The sequence below is a fragment of the Carcharhinus amblyrhynchos genome, chromosome 1 (genome assembly GCF_965287045.1).
Source record: "Carcharhinus amblyrhynchos chromosome 1, sCarAmb.v2.hapA, whole genome shotgun sequence".
In the NCBI taxonomy this organism is placed as follows: Eukaryota; Metazoa; Chordata; class Chondrichthyes; order Carcharhiniformes; family Carcharhinidae; genus Carcharhinus; species Carcharhinus amblyrhynchos.
This window is the reverse complement of record NC_137324.1, coordinates 45,968,720-45,986,509: the sequence shown is the minus strand read 5'-3', so window position 1 is coordinate 45,986,509 and position 17,790 is coordinate 45,968,720. Positions and strand designations below refer to the sequence as shown.

Genomic DNA, 17,790 nt, shown 5'->3' with positions numbered 1-17,790 from the left:
CAACAGCCAGGAGAGTGAATTCAAAACCCGAAGCGGTGTTAAACCAGTGAATTCAAACTTTGCTCTGTGTAGTTTTTTTTTAAATTCCCGTGTCGACGTCAATCATCCACAATATTTTTTTTTGGGGGGGGGGTTACGTTATAAAGTGATTTTAATGGGCGATTGGATGGTAAGATAGTTTATAATCCGAATATTATCGACCGCTGCGGTGTTCGCCCGCCTGCCCCTTGGTTAGGACAGGCTCGGGGCCTCCCGGCACACCAGGCCCTGCTCCCTCCCTCACAGCCCGAGGCCGGAGGCCGTGCCCCCCCCCCTCTCAGTCTCAGCAGGCGGGAGGCCGGGTGCGCTGTCTGTCTGTGTGTGTGTGTGTTTTTTTGGGGACGATGGAGGATGGAGGCTGCGGCCAGGTGGGGAGGTGCGGCGAGCACGGCAAGAAGCTGGCGTATTTCTGCCGCCAGGAGCAGCTGAAAGTGTGCAGCAAGTGCGCCATCCTGGGCTCGCACCGAGGGCACCCGGTGGTGCCGGTGGAGGAGGCGCTGAGCGAGCTGAAGGTAGGTCCCTGCACACGGTCACAACCCCTCCATCCTTAAAATTACAAAGCCAGTGTTCGGAGTGCCTCTGACAAAGGGTCATCTGTACCGGAAACAGTAAGTAGTCTCACAACAGCAAGCCCGACAGATTTATTTGGTGGCCTGGTCTTGTGAAAACTACTTACTTGTGCCTACCCCAGTCCAACGCCGGCAACTCCACATCATAGCTTGCACTCAAAATATGACCTGTAGATTGATTTGCTGGAGTTCGGACGAGTAAGTTTTAAAAAAACTTTATTTAAAAGTTTTACTTATTAATCACAAGGCTTGCATTAAATCAAGGCAAATTATTGCGGATGTTGGAATCTGAAACTGAAAGAGAAAGTGCTGGAAAATCTCAGCAGGTCTGGCAGCATCTCTAAGGAGAGAAAAGAGCTGACTTCTCAAGTAGTAATTTGCTTTTGCTCAGAGTGGACCAGCCAAACCTCAATCCATTATAAAAGCAATGATGTAGGGATGCCGGCATTGGACTGGGGTGGACATACTAAGAAGTCTCACAACATCATGTTCAAGTCCCAACGGGTTTATTTGGAATCACAAGCTTTCAGAGTGCTGTGCCTGCATCAGGTTTCCTTGCATACAAAAGCAAATTGCTGCAGGTGCTGAGATCTGAAACTGAAAGAGAAAGTGCTGGAAAATCTCAGCCTGGTCTGGCAGCATCTGTAAGGAGAGAAAAGGGTCATCTGAACTTGAAATGTCAGCTCTTTTCTCTCCTTACAGATGCTGCTAGACCTTCTGAGATTTTTCAATGTTTTTTCTCCTGGGTTCAAACGTGAGGGGCGGACCGTGAAAAGGTCTGTTGACCTCTGGTGCGATTTTCTGGTCTCTGGGAGAATGCAGCCAGAAAATCCTGCCCAGAGAATCTGGCAAAATGGTGCGATGACAATCTCTCCCTCAATGTCAGTGAAATGAAGAAGATAGTCATCGACCTCAGGAAGCAAAGTCGAGGACATGCCGCTGTCTAGATCAACGGGAATGAAGTGGAAATGGTCAAGAGCTCCGAGTTTCTTGGTGACCAGATCACTAATAACCTGCCTTGGTCCCTCCATGCTAACGCTATAGTTAAGAAAACCCATCAACACCTCTGTTTTCTCAGGAGGCTAAGGAAATGTAGCATGTCCACTAAAACTTTAATTAATTTTTACAGATGTACCATAGAAAGCACCCTTTCTGGATGTATCACAGCTTGATATGGTCCCTGTTCTGTCCAAGACCGTAAAAAGCTACAAAGAGTTGTGAACAAAGCCCAGCCCATCCAGTCTCCCATTCAGTGACTCTGTCTATGTTTCCCGCTGCCTTGGAAAAGCAACCAGCATAATCAAGGGCTCCACTCACCCTGGGCATACTCTCTTCCACATTCTTCTGTAGGAAAAAGATACAAGTCTGAGGTCATGTACCAAATGACTCAAACAGTTTCTTCCCTGCTGTCATCAGACTTTAAAATGACCTACATATATTAAGTTGCTCTTTCTCTACACCCTAGCTATGACTAACACTACTTTCTGCACCCTCTCCTCTATGTGCAAGAAACAATACTTTTCACTATTTCTCAATGCACATAACAATAAATCAAAAAAAGAAGCAAGTTTATTTAGTGCTGTGTGTACGCTGTTTATAGCTGGTGCTGCCATCCTGTCAGAAATTGGTCCGACTGAAATTCTGCTTTGAACTCCCCCAGATTTCTCCTGCTACCTGCCACCCAGTGGATGTAGATAATTCTTGAAGGGCTTCCACTGATTTCCTATTCCTGCATCTCCTGAGAAAGTTGTGGTGGAACTGCGTCCTGGACCGTTGGCAATTAGTGTGGCATGTCAGTGAAACTCTCAGGATGTTAAATAGGGAATATTGATCCAGTGATGCTGGAGGAATATATTGATATAAATATTCATGTATCTAGTTGACTGTAGCACCACACCAGCAAAGACAGTGACATATTGGTAATGTTGTTGGATGAGTAATCCAGGGACATGTTCTGGGAACACCTGTTCAAATCCCACTATGGCTTCTGGTGATTTTTGAATTCAGTTATAGGTTGGAGTGTTAAAGCTAATCTCAGTAATGGTAACCATGAAATAATCATTGATTGGTGTAAAAGCTGTTTTTTAGATGTGGTCTACTAATTTCCTTTTAGGGAAGAAAATCTGCCATCCTGATCTGGTCTGGTCTACGCATGACTCCAAATGCACAGCAGTGCAGTTGACTCTTAACAGTGAAATGACCCAGCCAAGGGGTGGCACTTCAGTTAACGCTACTAACACATGGCACCAGGGGCCCAGGTTCTGAGCCTTGAGTGATTGTATGGAGTTTGCAAGTTCTCCCCATGTCTGCATGAGTTTCCTCTGGGTGCAGAGGAAAATTAGGATAGCATGATGGCGCAGTGGTTAGTACTGCTACCTCACAGTTCAGGGACCTGGGTTCGGTTCCTTGCTTGGGTCACTGTCTGTGCAGAGTTTGCACATTCTTTTCGTGTCTGTGTGGATTTCCTCCGGGTGCTCCAGTTTCCTCCCATACTCCAAAGATGTGCGGGTATGATTGATTGGCCATGCTAAGTTGCCCTTAGTCACCTGGGATGTGTAAATTAGAGAGATTTTTGATAAATATGTGGGGTGACGTGAATAGGGCTTGGGTGGGGTTGTTGTGGGTGCAGACTCAATGGGCCGAATGACGACCTCCTGCATGTAGGGTTTCTAGGAAATTCTATTCTCCGGTTTCCCGTTCAAAGATGTACAAGTTAGGTGGATTAGCTATGTTAAATTGCCCTTAAAGTCCCAAGATGCGTAGGTTAGGAAGATTAGCAGGCAAATACATGGGGTTACAGGAATGGGTAAAATGCTTTATTAGAGAGCTGGTGCAAACTTGATGGTCCAAATGGCTTTGGGGATTATATGAAGCCATTCATTTCAAAAGCAATGGGGACAGGCAACAAGTGCTGGCCCAGCCAGTGACACTCACATGCTCCCAAAGAATTTTTAAAAAAATCAGTGTATCAAAGCATTCGAGGACCCACTAAATCATGTTGAAACAACTATTGCAATTGTTCCCCTGTGAATTTGGACAGATTCCATGTGTCCAGCCACACTTGAGTAATTCAGCCATTTTTCACCAGGATTGGAACCTGTCCCTTCCTGTTCTCTGGTGTTCAGAACAATACCAGATAAGATGGAATGATTTAACACAGACTGGTGAAGAAATCTAGGCCTTCTCTGCTCTTCAGGGCTCAGTATTATATTTGATTTATTATTGTCACATGTATTAACATACAGTGAAAAGTATTGTTTCTTGCACACTATACAGACAAAGCATACTGTTCATAGAGAAGGAGACGAGAGTGTGGAATGTAATGTTACGGTCATAGCTAGGATGTAGAGAAAGATTGACTTAATGCAAGGTAGGTCCATTCAAAAGTCTGACAGCTGCAGGAAAGAAGCTGTTCTTGAGTTGCTTGGTATGTGACCTCAGGCTTTGTATCTTTTTCCCAATGGAAGAAGGTGGAAGAGAGAATGTCCGGGTTGCCTCGGGCCCTTAATTATGCTGGCTGCTTTGGCAAGGCAGCGGGAAGTGTAAATAGAATCAATGGATGGGAGGCTGGTTTGCATGATGGACTGGGCTACATTCATGACCTTTTGTAGTTTCTTGCAATGTTGGGTAGAGCAGGAGACAAACCAAGCTGTGATGCAACTAGAAATAATGTTTCTGTAAAAGTTGGAGAGAGCTGTAGCTGACAAATTTCCTTAGTGTTCTGAGAAAGTAGAGATGTTGGTGGGCTTTCTTAACTTCAGCGTCGGCATGGGGGGAGCCAGGACAGGTCGTTGGTGATCCGGACACTTAAAAACTTGAAGCTCTCGACCCTTTCTACTTTGTCCCTGTTGATGTAGACGGGGTATGTTCTCCTCTATGCTTCTTGAAGTCAATGACAATCTCCTTCATTTTCTTGACATTGAGGGAGAGATTATTGTCGCCACGTCAGTTCACTAGATTCTCTGTCTCATTCCTGTAATCTGTCTCATCATTGTTTGAGATCTGTCCCACTACGATGGTGTTGGCAGCAAACTTGAAAATTGAACTGGAATGGAATTTGGCCACAGTCATAGGTGTTTAAGGACCATTGTAGGGGCTGAGAACATAGCTTTGTGGGGCACCGGTGTTGAGGGTTGTGGAGGAAGTGTTGTTGCCTATCCTTACTGATTGTGGTCTGTGAGTTAGGAAGTTCAGGATCCAGTCACAGAGGGAGGAGCCAAGACCCAGCCCATGGAGTTTGGAGATGAGTTTCATGGGAATAATAGTGTTGAAGGCTGAGCTGCAGTCAATAAATAGGAGTCTGATATAGGTGTCTTTGTTATCTAGGTGTTCCAGGGTTGAATGTAGGGCCAGGGAAATGGCATCTGCTGTGGATCTGTTGGGATAATAGGCAAACTGTAGTGGATCCAGGTAGGCTGGGGGGCTGGAGTTGATTTGTGCCATGACTGGCCTTTCAAAGCATTTTATAATGATGGATGTCAGAGCCACCAGACAATAGGTTTTTCTTAGGTACCAGGATGATGATCATCTTCTAAAGTCGATAGGGACCTTAGATTGTTGTAAAGAGAGGTTGAAGATGTCTACGAATACCTCTGCCAGCTGACCTGCGCAGGATCTGAGTGCTTGTCCAAGTACCCAGTCTGGGCCAGTCGCTTTCTGTGGGTAGACCTTCGAGAAAGCTGCTCTGATATCTGCAATGGTGAGCTCATACAGGTTCATCCAAGGCTTCCAAGGTGGAGGGCATCCTTTCGCTGACGTCTTGCTAAAAACGGGCATAGCATGCATTGAGCTCATTAGTGAGGGGTGCAATTTTACATGCCTTAATCTTGTACCTGTTATGTCTAGCAGACCTTGCCATGGTTGGTGGGGGTCTGTGTGGCTAGCCTAGGACTCTAGCTTCGTCCAGTACTTATTTTGGCATCTTTGATGGCTATCCTTAGATAGTATTTGGCTTTCTTATATAAATCAAAGTTGCCTGACCTAGAACTCCTCAGACCTGGACTTCAGCAAGCAATGGATATCCCTGTTCATCCATGGTTTCCAGTTGGGGAGCATGCAGATTTGCTTCTTTTGCACACAGTCTTCTACACGCTTACTCATGAAGTCAGTTACTGTAGTGGTGTACTCATTCAGGCTGATCGCAGAGTTTAAAAATACTGACCGGTCCACTGACTCCATGCAGCTCCGTAGAAGATCATCCGATTCCTCAGACCAACATTGGACGACTTTCTTTGATGGATTCGCCCACTTTGCTTGTAAGCCAGGAGCACAGTCTTGTGGTCTGATTTGCCAAAATGTGGGCAGGTGATAGAGCGGTAAGCATGTTTGATATTTGTGAAGCAGTGGTCTAGGATGTTTGAGCCTCTGGTGGAACAGGAGGCAGTGTTGGTGGCAACTTAGTAGTGTGCTCTTGAGCTTGGGCTGCTTGAAATCCCGGCCACGATGAACAAGGCCTCAGGATGTTTCTTCTCAAGGCTATTCGTAGTTGTGTATATTACATCCAGCGTGATCTTCACGTCTGCATGGGGTGGATGTAAACTGCCATCAAGATAATGGACATGGGCAGCATGGTAGCACAGTGGTTAGCACCGCTGCTTCACAGCTCCAGGGACCTGTGTTTGAATCCCGGCTCGGGTCACTGTGTGGAGTTTGCACATTCTCCTCGTGTCTGCGTGGGTTCCCTCTGGGTGCTCTGGTTTCCTCCCACTGTCCAAAGATGTGCGGGCTAGGTTGATTGGCCATTCTAAATTGCCCCGTAGTGTCCTGGGATGCATAGGTTAGAGGGATTAGTGGGTAAATATGGAGGGATATAGGGAGATGGGGCCTGGGTGGGATTGTTGTTGGTGTAGACTCGATGGGCCAAATGGCCTCTTTCTGCACTGTATGATTCTACGAGATGAACTCCTGCGGAAGTAGGGGCAGCATTTTAGCATCAGGTATTCTAGGTCTGAGGGAGCAGAAACTTGCCAGTGTTGCTACATCTAGGCACCACGAGATGTTGATTACGAAGCAAACCCTACATTCCTGAGCTTTGCCTGAGGCTGGTGTATGGTCCATTCGACGGACTAAGAAGCCCTCTGGTTGTAGGGCACAGTCCATGAAGCAGGAGTGAGCCATGTCTCCATGAAACAGAGTACTCAAAAATCCTTCAGTTCTGTTTGGAAAGTGAGTCTGGTTCTAAGTTCATTTAACTTGTTTTCCAGAGATTGGACATTTGCAAGCAGTAAGCTGGGGAGGGGGGCCTTGGGACTGCATTGTTTCTCTTTCACCTGCAGGCCTGCACGTTTTCCACACTTTCTGGAGTGGCTGCTTCTTTTTGGGCCTGGGACACGGTGAGAGTAGTTTGCGATGTTAAGGGTATACATGTGTCCAATGGGGTTCTTCGCTCTGAACGGTGTGTGGATGATTGTTGCCTTGCTTGTGGTTCCTGTGTTGGTAGATGGGTCTGCATGGCCAGGTGTTCCGGGTTGTTGTCGGGCTGCAGTTTGGCTTTGCTGGTTGGTGCATATCCAGACCACGCTCTGGTGTGGACGGATCGAAAGCAGTAAATGGGTGACGTCCCTGGGGTCACAGATGAGCCAGTAGTGGGGTCTGCTGAGTTACTGTCAGGGCAGGGTCTTTTTGGAGGTCAGAGGATCTCTGCAAGTAATTTAAAAGAGCAGTGTTAGTGATAGGCAGCAAGAGTTTATTTTTAGAAGTGTGGGGCTACTGTAGAAGGAGGGAGTGACGGGAGTGCTTGGAACCTGCAGAAGGTCGCAGCTCCCTGGATCAGAGGGGTTGGGGGTGGGGAGGGAGTGGGCTCCATCCTCAGAGATGCAGGTTGTTGAAGACCAGTGAAGTGAAGGTGCCAGCTCCCGCGGTGTTTTCCTGATCTCTAGGAATCTTCCGAGTGTAGGCCCAGACTTCTAGGGCGCTTTCCTGGTCTCTGGAAGCCGGGGTGATGTCATCCCCTGCTCTGGGACTGCAGTGCAGGCTGCTGCTCACACCTGAGCATTTTCGGGTCAGTCAGATCGGGTGTTTCCAGAGTCCTAAGGATTGTCAATTCTGTAAAATATTGAATTAAAGCATTTAAAAGAGTTAGATTGAAGTTTGAGAAGCACAGAACAAGAATAAATGATAGAATTTGAAGGTATGATGGGCACAGATTACAAGAAGTCACCTCGCAGTACAGCCCAGGGATAAAACTAGACTTGGTTTTCAAGAATTTTTTTAGGCTGTCCCTAATGCTGGTTGGTAATGTTCTTCTCCCAGCAGAATGTTCAAGCTTTTTTTCTATTTTAAAAAGGAATTGCTGTCTGCACACTTGGTGAAATTGGAAGCAGAGAGTTCGGAACAGACCTCAAGATTGGAGGAGATTGAGCGCAACATGAAAGCAGCCCAGGTAAGGAATTCTGGGTGCAAATGGATAATTATCTCCTAACTCTTTGCAGAGTGGGTCCACGTGTGCACGCTTAATACTTTGTCTTCTTCATGGGAATCCAGCCAATGGTTAGCAGCAGGATATTTGACTTTACAGTGGCATTTTAGAGTTGAGTTTCACACACTTTCCTGCAGTACAATGGACGAGGAGTTCTATCTGACTTTATATCCTCTGTCCTAACACTTAGGGGCGCTAAATTTGTAGAGACTAGGGACTTGTTAGGTGCCGGACTGTGGCGACCAAGAGAATTTCACAGTAACTTCATTGCAGTTTATTGTAAGCTTTACTTATGACTAATAAATAAACTTTAACTCTTAACTTTACTGGTCTATCTGGCTCTAGATAGGGTACCCAGGTGCTGTAACATTTTGGGAGGGGGCTTATCGCATTATTTTACCTGTGGAGAGGGCAGGAAATTGTGATTCAGCAAACGATGGGTAACTGAGGCATTGAGATCGGACTCCCTTGGTGCAGTTAACATAGAACACTACAGCACAAACAGGCCCTTCGGCCCACGAGTTGCACCGATCACATCAACACCTATCTATAACCCCCAATCCCATAAAACCCCATATACTCATCCAGAAGTCTTTTAAAAGACCCCAGCGAGTTCGCCTCCACCACCACTGACGGCAGCCGATTCCATTCACTCACCACCCTCTGAGTGAAAAACTTACCCCTAACATCACTTCTGTACTTTCCTCCCCGCACCTTAAACCTGTGTCCTCTCGTAGCGACCGTTTCAACCCGGGGAAATAGCCTCTGAGAATCCACCCTATCTATTCCTCTCAACATTTTATAAACCTCTATCAGGTCGCCTCTCAACCTACGTCTCTCCAGGGAAAAGAGACCCAGTTCCCTCAACCTAACTTCATAAGGCATGCCTCCCAGTCCAGGCAACATCCTTGTAAATCTCCTCTGTACCCTTTCAATAGTTTCTACGTCTTTCCTATAGTGAGGCGACCAGAACTGTGCACAGTACTCCAAATGAGGCCTGACAAGGGTCTTATAAAGTTGCAGCATTACCTCCCGACTCCTAAACTCAGTCCCTCGATTTATGAAGGCCAGTACACCATACGCCTTCTTGACCACCTCTTCCACCTGCGAGGCCGATTTAAGAGTCCTGTGGACCCGGACCCCAAGATCCTTCTGCTCCTCAATACTACCAAGACTCCTGCCCTTGATAGTGTACTCGTTCATCCCGTTGGTTCTGCCAAAATGGACGACTACGCATTTATCCGCGTTGAAGTCCATCTGCCACTTCTCCGCCCAGTCCTGCATCCTATTTATGTCCTGCTGCAACTTTTGCCATCCTTCCAGACCATCCACAACACCACCGACCTTAGTGTCATCAGCGAACTTACTTACTTACCCATCCTTCCACTTCCTCATCCAGGTCATTTATGAAAATGACAAACAGCAAGGGTCCTAGAACAGATCCCTGGGGCACTCCACTGGTGACTGACCTCCATTCAGAAAAAGACCCATCCACAACCACTCTCTGCCTTCTGCAGGCAAGCCAGTTCTTGATCCACAAGGCCAAAGGCCCTTGGATCCCATGCCCTCTCACCTTCTCAAGAAGTCTTGCATGGGGGACCTTATCAAACGCCTTGCTGAAGTCCATGTACACCACGTCCACGGCACTTCCTTCGTCAATGTGTTCAGTCACATTATCGAAGAACTCAACTAGGCTCGTAAGGCACGACCTGCCCTTGACAAATCCATGCTGACTATTCCTGATCATGTCAAACCTCTCCAAATGGTCGTAAATCTTGTCCCTCAGAAGCCTTTCCATCAGCTTACCAACCACTGAGTTGTATACTAACCCCTCAGACCCAGCCTAAATTATGATTTTTTTTTTTATTCTCTGTTCTTCCATTCCAGGAAGAAGCTGAGATGCTCCAGCAACACGTGCAAGAAGATTTTGCCACTTTGCGGAGTTTCCTAGACTCTGAGGAAAAGGTTTTGTTGGAATGGATAGCTACTGAGAAGCAACGTGTCCTGGAGGACTTGGAAAGGCTAAAAGCCAAATGCTTACAGAGGGCTAAGCATCTGAGCTTGCTCGCGGATCCCTGTAAGGCAATGCTGCACACCACCAACCTGAGTGATTTATTTAAGGTAACCTGTTATGAGCCCATGGGCAGGTGCCTATTTACTTTACCTGCCCTCCTTTTACCCATTCACTAAAAGAAATGAAACAAAATGTACTTTTTTTTTCTGCATCTGCCATTAGTTTAGCAACTGTAATGTACTGTCCCTGGAATTGGAGAGATGTTGGAAGGAGAGGAAGAGCCATGCATATCCTCTGATATCAGAATTTGGCTTGAACGAAATTTAAGTTCCGTGTTCAAAAGGTGAAAGTTCAACACCTGACATCTTGCACCATCAGAGAAAGGATGCCCTCGTTCATTTTGCCTCCCTGAATTTGAGCCCAAATCCTACCCAAGATGTGCTGCATTCTGATTTGGATATTTATCACCATTCCTTCATCCTTGCTGGATTAATACCTGGAATTTCACATCAGTGTCATTATGGAAGCAACCTCACCACAATGAATCTCCGTAGTTCAAGGAGAAATACAGCATCCTCTACTCACAGGAAATATGCAGGGGCAATAAATGCAACCTAGCCAGAAATTGTTCACCAACTGATTTAAAAAAAAATAAGATCGGATTCTTCCAACCTGAGCTCCTGTCAGTGAGATGAGATTTTCATGCTCTTTGTGCTGAATTTTAGTGGCAGTCACAATGATGCTAAGTGCTTTCAACCTTTTTGTTACGTTTCAGTCAGTTGCCTCTGTGGTGTTTGGTGGGGAAGTCAGGAGATGGTTCAGTCACCAGGGCTTTTTCAGTAATTTGCTCCCAGTTCTCTCAACTTACTCTTTTCTTGTTTCAGGTGCTGAACATTTCCTCTGATGGGTGAGATTAAAGTATAACCTCTGCATTTTGTTTCATTTCAGCTTATGCCTTCATCTTTTCACCTGTCTTTCTTTCTTTCTGTCTTTGTCATGTGCTATATTATGATCTTTGTCTCTTGGCCTGACTATTTTGGTTTTCTTACTCTCTTACATGGTCTCTTTCCTACCACCTCTCTTTTCCTCCATTTCTTCATTTCCATATATCCTGCAACATTAATCAGCTAATTGTTTCATTATAGTTGTCCTTATGAAACAGTGAATGACCCCATTGTGCGTTTTGAGACTGAGAAGTTTTGTGGTCCGCTACAGTACAAAGTTTGGAAGAGGATGCTTCAAATAATTCAGACAGGTAATTAAGTGATTTTTAATCCCAACTTCTTCTGATGAGAAATTTAACTCCCTCCTCTTCATTTCATCAGTGGAAGCTAGTCAACAAATATTCTCTAGTAGGATTGACAGACTGAGCTGTTCAGCACTCAAGTTCCTGTGCAAATGAAACCAATGGAAAGGAAGTTGGATGGAAGACAGGTCAGCCTACCTGTGCTTTTATCTCCCAATTTTCACAACTCCCACCACCACCACCACTGCCTTCAAAGAACAAAAACAGCCTGGGAAACAGGCCCTTCTGCCCAACGAGCCTGCACTGCCATTTTAACATTACCAGTCCTCCCTCCACCCATGACCTTTATCTATGCTTGTGGCATTCCACATTGAGGGAAAACTAATTTAGGGACAATTTATTACCTCCAGTCAGCCTAATAGCACATCTTTGGGGTGTGGGAGGAAACCAGAGCACCTGGAGAAAACCCATGCAAACACGGGGAGAATGTGCAAACTCCCACAGACACTGGCCCAAATCCATGTGTCTGCACAGCAAACAGTGATAGTCACTGAGCTGTCGTGTTGCCCAGCATCTGGTCCAGTTTAAGCGTACAGTAACGACATGAAGTGCTAGGCTATTCTCGAACATCCAAGAGCAGCCCTTGTACGACCCATCGCGTGTACGCCCCTCGTTGGACAACAAGGCGGACCGACTTAAAACCTGTGAATTAAAAGAGGAAAAACATTAGTATCATTCCACATCCTTATACATTACCAGGGACGTCCCAATGCTAATGAACCTTATTTAAAACAATCTCCTATATCCTTCCATCTCCAACCCACTCATGTGCCTGCCTAAGTAACTCTTAAACAACTCCAATGTGCCTGCCTCCACCACCTTGCTTGGCAGAGCACTCCATACCCCCACTATCCTCTGTGTGAAAAACCTCCTTCTAATATCCGTGTTATACCTCTCCCCCCTCACCCTAAGCCCTTGGCCCCTCGTACTGTGCATTTCTAACATAGGAAATAGCTTACCACTGTTTATCTATACCCTTCATAATCTTATATATCTCTATTAGATCCCCCCTCAGTTGCCGTCTTTCAAGGGAAAACAGCCCCAATTTGCTCAATCTTTCCTCATAACCCAGTCCTTCCATACCAGGCAACATCCTGGTAAACCTCCTCTGCACTCTGTCTAGGGTCTCCATGTCCTTCCGGTAGTAAGGCGATCAGAACTGGACGCAGTACTCCAAATGCGGCCTAAACAACGTTCTATACAACTGCAACATTAGACTCCAGCTCTTATAGTCTATATCCCTTCCTATAAAGGCTAACATTCCATAAGCTTTCTTCACAGCCTCTTCCACTTGTACTGCCACCTTCAAAGACTTGTGCACTTGCACCCCCAGGTCCTGCTGTGTTTCTATACTCTCTATAGGTTTACCCTTTATCATATAACTCTCCCCTGCATTATTTCGGCCAAAGTGCATCACCTCACATTTATCAGGATTAAACTCCATTTGCCATATATCTGCCCAATATACCAGCCTATCTATATCCCGTTGTATTGCCAGACACTGTTCCTCACTGCCCGCCAATCCAGCCATCTTAGTGTCATCTGCAAATTTGCTGATCATACCACTTAGTCCCTCTTGCAAGTCATTTATATATACTACAAAGAGAAGAGGTCCCAGTACTGAGCCCTGCGGCACACCACTAGTGACCTCCAGCTCGAAAAGGACCCTTCCATTACTACTCTCTGTCTCCTCTTACCAAGCCAGTTCTCAACCCATCTAGATACCTGGCCTTGTATCCCATGAGCCTTAATCTTTTCAACCAACCTACCACGAGGGACTTTGTCAAACGCCTTACTGAAATCCATGTAGATGACATCAACGGCTCGTCCTTCGTTGACCGTTTTTGTCACCTCCTCAAAAAATTCTACCAGATTCGTAAGGCAAGACTTCCCCTTTACAAAGCCTTGCTGCGTATCCCTAATCAGATCGCAATGCTGTAAGTGCTCATACATCCAATCCCTAAGAATCCTCTCCATCAACTTGCCGACCACTGATGTCAAACTCACCGGCCTATAGTTACCAGGGTTATCCCTCCTACCCTTTTTAAACGACGGTACCACGTTCGCTATCCTCCAGTCCTCTGAGACCTCACCTGTGTCCAAAGAAGAGACAAAGATTTGCATCAGAGGCCCAGCAATTTCATCTCTCGCCTCCCTAAGCAGCCTAAGATAAATGCCATCGGGCCCCGGAGATTTATCAGTTTTAATGCTACCTTAAAGCCCTAACACTTCTTCCCTCATAATGGATAGTTCCTTCAATTGGTCTACAGCTCCCTCAAAGACTGTACCAGACATCAAGCCCCTCTCCTTCGTGAATACCAATGCAAAGTATTCATTCAGGATCTCCCCCATTCCCTTGGACTCTAAGCACAATTCCCCTCCTCTGTCCCTGAGAGGACCGATTTTTTTTTCCCCTAGCCATCCTTTTGTTCCTAACATAGGAGTAAAACACCTTTGAATTTTCCTTAATCCTACCTGCCAAAGCCATTTCATGCCCCCTTTTTGCCCTCCTAACTCCCCTTTTGAGATCCCTCCTACTTTTGCTGTATTCCTCCACCGCTGCCTCTGTTCCCAGTTGCTTAGACCTAACATAAGCCTCTTGTTTCTTCCTGACCAAGTCCTCATTTCTCTAGTAATCCACGGCTCTCTAATCCTACCTTTCCCATCCTTCCTCTTAACCGGCACTTGTCTTTCCTGCACCCATTTCAGTTTTCCCTTGAAAGACTCCCACATGCCTAACGTGGACTTGCCCTCCAACAGCCTATCCCAGTCTGTATCCCTAAGCTCCAGCCTAATCTGGCTGTAGCTAGCCTTCCCCCACTTTAGCACCCTCCCCTTAGGACAGCACTCATCTTTTTCCATTAGTATCCTAAAGTAGACAGAGTTGTGGTCACTATTAGCCACATGCTGACCTACTGCAACCTTGACCACCTGACCTGGCTCATTGCCCAGAACTAAATCCAGTATAGCCCCCTCTCTAGTTGGGCTATCTACATACTGCTCCAAGGACCCTTACAATACACATCTTACGAATTCCTCCCCGTCCGAACCCCCAGCTCTAGGCACCTTCCAATCCACCCCAGGGAGATTAAAATCTCCCACTACAACAACCCTGTTCTTCCTACACTTATCCAAAATGTCTCTACACATACCCTCTTCCACTGCCCGCGGGCTGTCGAGCGGTCTTTAGTGCACTCCTAGCATAGTAATCACTCCCTTTCTACTCCTCAACTCCACCCACAGAGACTCAATTCCTAAACCCTCCATATTATCCTCCCTCTGCACTGCTGTGATGTGCTCCCTAACTAACAGCACCACTCCCCCTCCTCTTTTCGACCCTCCTCTGTCGTGCCTAAAACACTTATACCCAGGAATATTTAGCTGCCAGTCCTGCCCTTCCTTTAACCACGTCTCCATCACTGCCACTACATCTAAATTCCTCGCGAACATTAAGGCCTTAAGTTCATCCGCTTTACCCGCCACACTCCTCACATTAAAACAGATGCACTGAAGACCTACAGGCCCACTTGGATCCTCCTCCTCCTGGGAGATTTTCCTCTCATTTAGACTTACCCTGTTACCCAACTCACTCCCAATCCCAGTGCCTACTGAGCTATCTGTCTCCTCCCCAACCCCCCTCCATATTAATTTAAACCCTGCCGAAACACTCCAGCTATCCGCCCAGCTAAAATAGTTGTGCCCTTCCCATTTAAATGTTCCCCATCCCAATTGTACAGGTGTCCTTCCCTCACAAAGACTTCCCAATGGTCTACAAAAGTAAAACCCTCTGTCCTGCACCAATCCTTCTGCCATGCATTAAGCTGTAGGATCTCATTATTCTTAGCCCCGCTATTACTGGGCACGGGCAGCAGCCCAGAGAGTGCCACCTTGGAGGCCCTGCACTTCAGTCTGGCCCCCAACTCCTTGAACTGCCTACGTATATCCCCCCTGCTCTTCCTTCCTATGTCCTTGCCTCCTATGTATATAATTATTTCCGCCTAGGTCCCTTCGCCCTTCAAAATTCCCTCTACCCTCTCCGAAACATCCTGTACCCCTGCTCCGGGGAGACAGACGACCGTCCTGGAGTCTTGCTTTTGCCCACAGAACCGCCTGTCAATTCCTTTAACCCTCCCATCCTCCACCACCACCACCACCAAAATGGCTTTTTAACCATTGGAGTTCTCTTCAACATAGTCGAATGGGGAATATATATTCAAAGTGATACATAGAATCCCTAGAATGCAGAAGAAGGCCACTTGACCCATCGAGTGCACCAACCACAATCCCACCCAAGCTCATCCCTATAACTCCACTTATTTATCCTGTTAACCCCTGACACTAAGGGACAATTTAGCATGGCCAATTAACCTAATCTGCACATCTTTGGACTGTGGGAGGAATCAGCGTACCCAGAGGAAATCCATGCAGACATGGAGAGAATGTGCAAACTCCACACAGACAGTGACTCGAGGCTGGAATTGAATCCAGGTCACTGATGCTGTGAGGCAGCAGTGCTAACCACTGTGTCACCAATACACATCATCTTGGATTCTAATAGGGTTAATGTGAGGGCACCCTTTGACAGGATCCCCATTTCTTTTTCTGTCTGACATTTGCTGACCAATTTCTGTTTTTATTTTCCATTCAGTGCCTGAAGCTTACACCTTTGATCATTTGACTGCTCACCCTCACCTTGAAATCTCGACAAACCGACGGTCTGTGATTCCACGTTCTGAAGCTTTGCCAGTTGATTACAGAGATGGTCGATTTGACAGCTGCCTTTGTGTTCTTGGCACTGAGGCAATTTCGATGGGGAAACACTACTGGGAAGTGACTGTCAACAAGAAGGCCAAATGGGATCTTGGAGTTGCTTACAGTTCTGTACCCCGTCATGGGGATATTATCTACCGGCCTAGCAGAGGCATCTGGTGTTTGACATTGAGAGATGGCTATTGCTACGAGGCCTGTGATGAGCATGACGTCCAACTGGAGGTCAAACATAAACCAAACCGTATTGGTATCTACGTGGATTATGAGGGTGGGGTGGTGTCGTTCTTTGATGCTGAGATTATGCAAATACTCTATGCCTTTCGAACCCATTTCACAGATCAGCTTCTGCCTTTGTACAGTCCATGTGCAGTTGAGGAGGGGGTCCTGGGTGACCAGCGGATCACTATTTTCAAATTGAATATGTGATATCAATGAGGAGAGTATTCCTTGCTATGTGCTGCCAGGTTCAATCAGTAAAGAGAGTGAAATCATTGCGTTTAGGGCCAATATGCATGAACAGACAAAATAAAGCTTTGTTTTAATGCTGCATGCCTCTGTTCCTTCTCTCCTGTGTTGATGCTCCTATTATTAGAATTTGATCAAGAATGTTTTGCTACCCACAGTGCCAGCTAGGCTGTGTGTAGAATTATCACCTTTTACAGTCTGTTTCAGCGATGCAGTGCACTCTTCACGTAAGCCCACCTGGTAATTGATGACTAGATGTTCAACAATGGAAGCAGGAACTCCAAGTTCAGTCTTGTCCTCACATGTTCACTTGTCTGTTGGAGCCACTTGATAGTGATCAGGAGCTAATTTTCACTGCTATTAACCCAACAGGATTGGAGATGATTATGATGCTATCTCATGGGGATTAGTTTACATAAATTGGCCATGGAATGAACTTAGGTCATTTCTTTTCTGTGATACTGAAGATCACAGGAGGCTAGGCAGTTACCAACAACGAATGGGGAGCCAGAGTACAACTTCAGGGAACGATCACCCAGGATGGCGCAGCAGCTTAAGGAACTGATGGAAAGAAAGATTGACCGTGGGAATAACTTGTGTTGCAAAGGGGTCTTTGTGGTTGAATAACATGTGAGACAGAATGATGTGGTTAACTGTCATGCCAATGGACTTTGTGGTGAATGCTGAAATTGAAGTGCAACTTACCCTCCCCATCCTACAGATTGAGGAACTGCTTCATAATATGCAAACACTGGACTTTGTTCACCACTGCTGGTTAAATTCAATGTGTCCAAACAGGAACTTAGGCCTTTGTTAATGGACAGGGACCCTCTTCCTCACCAACCTGCACGAAATGAACAAAGCTCACAGGAGTAAAATTCCATTGCTGAAATCAGTTAATTCAGTTGCAACAAGACTGTTTATTAACCATCTGTAACTTGTTAACAATAATTCACAAAACACATTTTAAGACTGATTTATTAATGCAGCTATGACTTAATAGCAATAAGAAGTCACAGGAAGAACACAATTTAGTGTGGGAGCTCTGCTAGGGAATGGGTGGATTTGCAATTGGAACTGGGAGACATTGGGATTGTTGTTCAGAGCGGCTGTTAACTGGTATCTGGTGATCTATTTAAAAGGTCTGTTGATGCACACAACAAACCCTGAACCACCCTTTGTGGTGCTTGGTTCAGGAATAAATTCCAAT

At 46.1% G+C, this 17,790-nt stretch overlaps 1 protein-coding gene across 1 annotated transcript; it reads left to right on the top strand.

Annotated features, from left to right (window-relative positions):
- Window positions 1–16,662, top strand: LOC145361099 (E3 ubiquitin-protein ligase TRIM62-like). Its single transcript, XM_080216731.1, has 6 exons — window positions 1–551; window positions 7,894–7,989; window positions 9,913–10,146; window positions 10,924–10,946; window positions 11,185–11,294; window positions 15,994–16,662. The coding sequence occupies exons 1-6, from the start codon at window positions 384–386 to the stop codon at window positions 16,539–16,541; spliced, it is 1,179 nt and encodes a 392-aa protein (XP_080072857.1). The 5' UTR covers window positions 1–383; the 3' UTR covers window positions 16,542–16,662.
- Window positions 16,663–17,790: the final 1,128 nt, after the last annotated feature.